General features: G+C 34.2%; 1 protein-coding gene across 1 annotated transcript; it reads left to right on the forward strand.

Annotated features, from left to right (window-relative positions):
- Window positions 1-1,807: 1,807 nt before the first annotated feature.
- LOC111784120 lies at window positions 1,808-7,778 on the forward strand. Its single transcript, XM_023664950.1, has 9 exons — window positions 1,808-2,023; window positions 3,899-4,062; window positions 4,696-4,800; window positions 4,942-4,998; window positions 5,897-5,977; window positions 6,272-6,306; window positions 6,662-6,751; window positions 6,834-6,993; window positions 7,149-7,778. Exons 1-9 carry the CDS (start codon window positions 1,879-1,881, stop codon window positions 7,263-7,265), a joined length of 954 nt encoding a protein of 317 aa, XP_023520718.1. The 5' UTR covers window positions 1,808-1,878; the 3' UTR covers window positions 7,266-7,778.
- Window positions 7,779-8,359: the final 581 nt, after the last annotated feature.

Below are 8,359 nucleotides of genomic sequence, written 5' to 3' on the forward strand. Positions count from 1 at the left end.
AGAAAAACAACATGGCTTTATACAACATTTAAAAAATACTTTAAATTTAAAAAAAAAATATATATATATATATATATACTTACAATTAGATACACATTTAAAAAATATTTACCCAATATCAAAAGTTACATTAAAAAAATTTGAAAAATGTCGCTAGAAATTTCGAGGATCTCAACCAATCACCCGTCTTCCCTAACAACGACGAATGGTGCTCAGATCACTTTAGTGTGAAGTGAATTCGGGATATATCTTGTAAGAGCTTAAACCCATCATTAACAGATATGGTTCTCTTTTAAAAACATACATTTACCAAGTAAAGAAGAAGAATCTATGGGTTCAAAACTCGAGTTGGATCCAAATCTACTCCAGGTGCACATCCAACCCAACGTAGTGCATCTAACCCGCGACCTGGGAAGTATTACAAGCATCCAGCCCACGAGCAAGTTCAGCAACTCCCACACACCCAAAATACACAGCCCACTTCATTTCTGCAAGCACGCACCCGTGCATCTGCTCCGTAAACTGACCTAACTTTTAAGTACATTAAGCTCGTTAATATCTTCTAATCTGATGTTGTGGGTCCATATAGGTTGAATCGAATGTTGAGGAACAAATATGGGCCAGCTCTAAGAATATCTAGCGACTCCAGTCTAGGGCAACCGAGTAAGTGGCTCTACTGTTCGCTTGGTTGGACAAATTTATATGATGTACATTGATGCGTGCCTTGTCGCCCCTACATTGTCATAAGTATGAAAATTTGACATAAATTATGTATGCATGATTCATAGGCTTATTATGTTATTAAATGAACGGAGACATGACCTGTATCATAAACTTATGTCATGATTTTAAGTTATGGGGACCTAATACATTATTGTGTATTATAAAGTAAGTGGGATACTTCCCCATTGTGATTAGTACGGAACCCCATAGCAGGAGGTCTCCATAAATATCGAAGGTACGTGTCCGTGCTAATCATAACGGATAAGTATTTTGATGCATATGACACACAAAAAATGCATGAAGTTTTCATAACATCGTAACTCTATTAATTTATAAAATAATTAGTCTATTAATCATGCATTCATAATTCCTGTCAAATCTTTGGTACGTAGCATAACTTACATGGTGTGATGTATAGAGGTTTATGCATCATAGATTATCAACATCATAACATAATTCTACGACATGTCATAGCCACTCTATAATATAGCATATAAACACGACATAACACCACACATCACAAAGTAGCATAACATGGTATAACATAACATGGCATAACATAGTACAATATAACATAGACACATGTAAGGGCCATAGGGCACATGTCATCATACATCATACATTCATCCAACCAAACAAACAGTAGAGTCACTTGCATAGTTGACCTACGCCAACATTATATTAACTTATATTTGGTGCGAGCTCGAAACTTTCATCTGCAATCCAAATCAACCTAGAAGATCATCCAGGGACTCTCGTGATGGACGTAGCTCTTCTAATATTTCCAATGAGTGAAGACTATCTCCACAAACCGTTCGATATAGTCTCGGTTCATTCATGTACCTCTTTGAGTCTTTCTTAGTTATCCTATCCCTAGGATCGCTTGTCTTGATTCATTCATGTACCTCTCATTTACTCGGGTGTCATAATTTATTAACCATCATATCTTTATGATCTCTTTCATTCGAATGCACTGTCAGCGTGACATATAGCCTTCAAGTATATTTTCAATTTATTTTAGTTTTAAATTAAAATGAAAATTTTTAGTGGTATTTTAATAATTTAATCGAGAAATAAAGTCGAACTCAGCCGGCTTACAAAAATGCTTCCCGGAAAGATATTTTGGTTCCCACGATTGTGAAGCTCGGATAAGCCATGGAAACTCTTTCTATGGTTACATGCTTCACCTGCAAGCAGACTCCACCGCCAACCAGATTCCTACCTCGCACAGCTACAGCATTATCTCATTTGCAGAAATCAAAGCTCCCTATTCCATTATCGCGAGCAAGAATTCGGGCAGGTCTGTTCTTCCATACTTCTTTTCACATTGTTAGCTTGATTTTCCAGTGGACCGAGAAGAGCGTAATAACGCGAGGTTAGAATCGAAGTTAGGAGTCATTTTTTGGAATTTCGGTTTGGTGATTTGATATTCTATTGATTCTGTCCAATTTGAAGACTGTTTGGTTGCTTCAATTGGAAGGTGATTATAATGGGGGAATTTGAAGTTTTTTCCACTGAAATTCAACAGCGTTTTGATAAGAAACTGAACGCTTTGTTCTTAACTCTGTATACGTAGAGATAGGGAATTAATAGGTAGTCTTACTTCTCCCATGTAACTCAGTTTTCATTGATCCCAACTTCAAGGACACTAGGATGTGAAAAGTAGATTATTCGTTTGAGTTGTTGACGTATTCTAACTTCTAAGCTACGTTTCCCAAAGGAATTGACAATTTACTGTGGAAAGCCAAAGTTACTAAGTCCTATTCTTCAGAAAAGCCAATTTTCATGCGGTTCCTCTCCTTAGAAGAACCAATGGCTGAAGAGTGATGTCAAGCTATTATGCGATCCCAGGATGACTCATGATATTTTTTTTAAGAATCAGAGAGATATTAGAAAAGAGAGCTTCGAGAACTCGAATGATTTCTCCCGCATCTTCCTCCTTCATTCGAGTGGTAAATGCTCACTCACTTCCTGCGTGATTTCTTCACTTAGAGTTGTGAATCTAGTGAAAGTCGAAGGCTAAGAAGAATGTGTCAAAAGTTGAGATAACGTCCGGATACGATAATCAGACCATTCACCACAGAATAACAGAATAAGAAGAACCACTGTTGAATCAACTTGAGTTATAAAGTCAACAGTTATAATTAAGAACTAGGATAAGTAGGGTGGGTAGCAGCTAATATTTACTAATGCAGTAGGATTAGTGGTAAATTCATGTTAAGCTTAATTCTTAGTGGATTACTTTGTTAATGCCTTTAGTATCTGTTTTTATTTTTATACTCCCTTTAGACTAGAATCTCTCTCATGTATTCAATAATATTTGATGCAAAGCCTTTGGTTTGAGGGGAACATTAGAACTTTCAATGATAAAGCAAAAAAGCATAGATTACTGCCTTGACAATGTTTATTTTGTAGGCTTCTCATGGTGTAAACTGTATCCTTCCTTCAATGGCTATCTGTAATTTTTTTTTTTTTTTTTTTTTTTTTTTTTTTTTTTTTTNAATTTAATACCATCTATGAGATTCCTGTTTGCTTACTAAAAAAGTATATCATCCAGTTAAATTTTCTTCAATTAATTTGATTTTGCAAACTATCTAATGGCCTTGAATGTCTTTTTATACGTAACTTTTAATTCATGTTTTTTAAAATAAATTCAGTAATATTAATATGTTTTCTTGAAATATTCTTTATATATGAAAAGGATATTATTTGACTATTTTTTAATCAAGTAGGATACGATCAACTTCATAAGTTTTGATATCATTAATATATAGCAATTGTTTTTTATTTGTTCTTACAATAATATATTATAAAATTCATCATTCAGCCTTTTTCTAATTTTTGTAATGAAAAATATTAATTTTCATGAAGTTATTGTTTAAATTGCATGTTATCTATGCATAGATACTCTTAACTATTTATTAATAATTGTTTATATTAGATACAAGTACATAGTAATTTACTGGGCTATTTGAAACTTACAAAGATTTTGTCCTCTTCTTTGGGCTTTGTACTGTTGACACAATGCTTGTGATTTTCCTTGCATTTTCATTAGTAGTTTCTTTACTACAAGTAATGTATTATTGTTATTTTCTGGCAGCCTATTCCAGTGCTTTTAACTTTTAGTTGGCTAACGAGCGCATGCTGATCTTCACATAGTGTCTTGTTTTTTCAGTAAGTGAAATTGCAGAAGAGGATGTTTTACAAGCATTCTTTGAGGAACGAAAACTAAATGCAGATTTTATATCAAAAACTTCTGATATGCTTTGGCAGAGAGAGGTCGTGAAATTCGAAGATGTGACTGATGACAGATTTACTGATACTTCCCAAGAAGTTCTGGTACAATATGCTTAGCATTTTTAATGCTTTCAGTTTCAATGTTCAATTTATGATAGCATTTCAATGCTTAGTATTTATGATGTCAAAGGGAGGTCTGCATCATAGCCAGCCATTGGAAACTAAGAAATTAATATGTTTCTACAATATTTAAAGAACATATTTGTATCGTCACTTTGGTACCCTAGTAGCATTTTGTTACTCTAGCAGTATGATAGTAGATATCTTCCAACTTAGTATAAGTAGATGAAACACAGGCTCAATCATGTCAAATTATGTGAAGAAAATGATAAAAGTTGTGGCTATGCCCATCTAATTTTTCAGGAAGATGAACAAATAACACCAAAATGTTCTATGTAAGAATTGTTTGCAAACTTTTTGGCTATAGTAGAAGGAACAGACACTGATGTGAGTTTCCACGTATGCTGTTGAAATCAGTTTTTTTATCTGCACTACATGTACTGTACATTACACTAAATTGATGAATTTCATGTAATTTTGAAATCTTTGTTAATTGTCTGAATACTAAACTGTATTTTGAATGGTTTTATCAATGCTTAAAATGCACCAAAACGGTGACCTTCTTCAGAGGATAGTGTAGTATTTTCCCCTTAATTCTTGATTTACAACTTGTAGGTTGATGAAAACAATGATGGTGGTGGATTTTTGAAATTGTCCGCCACTCAAGCATGGGTCTCAGGTGGTACCTCTGCACCAATCAATAAAAAAGCTGGTGATAAGGTGTGCCTACTCCAGCTCTTATGTTATGAGTTATAGAATTCATTTTATATGTGGTTTCCATGAACCAGTTTAATTGCTCTGGATCAGTTGCCAGATAAGATCAGTCAATCACTTTCCTTAACTCTCTATTTTCTTTAACAGATACTGCCAGATGACCGTGAAAGAAGGAAGAAACTAAATTTTCTCAAATATGAAGCTGTATGATACTTGAACTCAGTATGTTCATTGGTTGTTTATGTAAGGTGGTAATACTTTTATGTCATCTAAGATCATCTTGATATAAAATTAATGTCTGCCCTTCAATCACTAAACTTGTCCAAAATCAAAATTTCCCATATTTTTCAAAGTTTGTACCTAATATAAATGGGTCACCAAAAGAGTTGGGGCTGGATTGAATTGGGGCCTACAGAGGTAAGAGCCTCCCAAGGAATTGTTTTCATTTTTGAAACATAGGCGGTTGAATGGACCAAGTCTAGCATAAAAACATTTGGCCCAAACAACCCTTAAACATATAGTTCGATTAGTTGGGCTGTACTGGCTAATTGGGCCATAAGCAGACCTTATAGTTTTATATTTTTAATAACTGATTTTAGGAAAAAATTATGAAATTATTATATGTTTACCTACAAGCTTAAATAAATTATTTTTTTTAATGGAAATCAGTTATATATTAGTCATTAATAAATTCTACGTAGATAATATTCATTATGCATTTTAACCTACTTTTTTTTTGAAGTTTCTATAGTAATTTGTTGAGCATGTAAACTTTCTGTGCTTGCACACTTATTGGTTTACAGATGCTTCCATTTTGTTTTCTTTTCAATTCGCATGGGCAGATGATGTTTTGCTCCTTACACTACTGTGGCTTTGGCGTTGATTGTATGAGATGCTTTGAGTATAAAATTGATTTGATAAAGTGCTCCCTTATGTAATCTAGTTGCATTTAAAGCTTTTCTCCTTTTCCTTTTTCTTTTGTGGTAATTTACTTTTTGGCTACATCATGAAACTACAGAATAATTGGCAAAAAATGATGGAAGATGAACATTTGACCATTAAAGAATTTGGAAGTTGATCATTAATTCCCTTTTTAACACAGCTCAAGAGGGAACTGATGCTTTTGTCTGTTGGCATTGGAACTGCATGCAGCGGGTATTGCCTGATAGTGTTTTCGTTCCAGGTATATTCCAATTGAAGAAGATAGGGCATTATCTTGTGTGCTACAGTAAATTTTTTTGGTTGATTTACAGTTCTTTTAGTACAAAGTAGAAGGAAGGATGCCATTATAGACTAGAGTCATTATATTATAATATAGTTGCTATGTTACTTAGACTCCAGTATCTATTTCATTAACATTTATTGGCCTGGATCATCTCATTTTCTTCAAGTGACACCTCACTTTTTCTTAACATGACTCATGAGTTGAGAGGAGCTTGCTTGCTGATGAAGGAATTTATATGTTTTTTCTGTTCAGGCTGCTATTAGTTATGCAGTAGGAGCCCTTTCGAGGTTAGTTGATATGAGTTTAATGTTGCTGTTATTTTGCAACTTCATTTTGGCATGCTTTGGTTCACTACCAAGAGTTAAGTTTTCATTCCATGATTTGAAGTTTTCAAACAAGATCTTGGTCAGGATATAAGAATAAATATTAATTAACAAGACTCTTCCAAAACAATTTCTTGGAGAAGTTTGTAAGAATCAAAGTGACCTCTAGTCAAATCAGTTTTTGCCTCCTACGGAGGAAATAAAAAAAAAAATATATCCGTTCTCAAATTGTGATTAGATTTCTATTGCACATTTATCAGAGAAACCTTGTTATTTTGTTGTAATTGTGCAATAACATCTGGGATTATCTCCAATGCAGTTGCTTATACCTCCAGCTATTATATCGACATGCTGACAAACTATCTAAAGACACGGTTCCCGATATCTTCACGCAGAAAAAGATGAAAAAGTATGGATAAATGCCATAGTCGATCTATTTGTTTATTGAGTATAACTTGTTTGTCACAATCAACATTCATTCTTTGTGCCAGAATTGGAATAAGAAGTGAAGATATCCAGAACGTGTTCGAAAAATCAGTGAGGGGAAGTAGCATGGCCCTATCATCTCCTAGGCTTTTGATTCCTGCTGCAATATATGCAATATGGATCCTCTCTCATAAATATCTTGCCAACGACTTCTTCGACTTCCAGGTAACAAATGACTATATGTGTGGACCTTTTCGTCAGATATAATGTTTTAACCAATTGAACTAATCTCGAGTTAAAAAGACTATATTTATTTTAAATGCATGTAGCCCCGAAAATAACTCTCTTATGTTGTCATGTGATTCTCTTCCTGTGTTTAGCTCACGCCAGCCATGGTTGGGATGTTTGTCTATAAAGCAGCTGCACTTGTTCAAGTTTACAGGGACAATGAAAACCTGAAATTGGACTTTCCAGAAAATGATGGGGGCTCGGCATGACTGCGCCACGCTTTTCGACATTAACCAGCGACAAATGACCTGCCCATTTTATGTTCGAAGCAACTACTGGTTGCAGGTCAGCGTTTTAACTCCCTTTCCTACACCATAACTGATATGGAGATGATATGCAGACGTTCAGTAATTCAATCAAACACCATTGGGATTAAGTAGTATGCCATTTCATGTTTTAGTGCACAAATGGTTAGTTGCTTAGTGAAGAGAAGAATTAAAAAGTGCCCTGTTTCTGCCATTACTGAACCCCAGTTGTTGTTCGAGTCGGTTTTAGCTAGGCCAGTGATTGATATGTTATTTGTGAGTTATATGATTGAACTTTTTCTAAGATTTATTTTGGCAATCATCAGATTACAGCAATGACCATTGTTTTTTTTTTTTTTTTTTTTTTTTTTTTTTTTTTTTNGGCCCTTGATGAGTAGGCAGGGGGTTGCTTGGTAGCTCTTTCTGGATGTATTACTCGTTAAAAATGTTTATAGGAGACAATTTCGTTAATACTAAGTACATAGATTGGACGTTTTCATATTTTTCGTATAAAGTTTATTTTTTATTTCTAATGCATTATCTGGCCTTTTTATTAACATCAATCGAAAAGAGATTACGAGACATTTTGTACAAATTACTACATAAATGAGCTCGTACAATTATTGGATTTGATTCTATTAGGTTTGTAATGATATTTTTACATTATCAACTTATTTCGTTCAAATTCTACGCGCGATGTTGAAAAATGCAAAAATGGATTGAAAAATGAGATAATTGGTGCTAGGTAGTTTATTTACATGTAATTTCTCTCTCTAAAAACCAGTGAATTGAGAAACAAACCCAACCACATGAATATAACAACATAAGTTCCATCATAATTAGAGAAGAGATCCCAAAGAAGAACCATGTGGCAAAGGATCCGGAACGCCACCACGCCACCCGAACGACCCAAGAAACACAACACTTCGATTCTTCGATAGCCCTACAGGGCACCCTAGGGAGTTGAACGTTGAGAGATCAAATCATCAATCTTTGAAAGAGTAGTTACTTTTTAAAAAACTTCAACATTTATCGTTACTATCACATTCAACAAAATA

This window comes from Cucurbita pepo, unplaced genomic scaffold (genome assembly GCF_002806865.2).
Source record: "Cucurbita pepo subsp. pepo cultivar mu-cu-16 unplaced genomic scaffold, ASM280686v2 Cp4.1_scaffold000154, whole genome shotgun sequence".
Classification (NCBI taxonomy): Eukaryota; Viridiplantae; Streptophyta; class Magnoliopsida; order Cucurbitales; family Cucurbitaceae; genus Cucurbita; species Cucurbita pepo.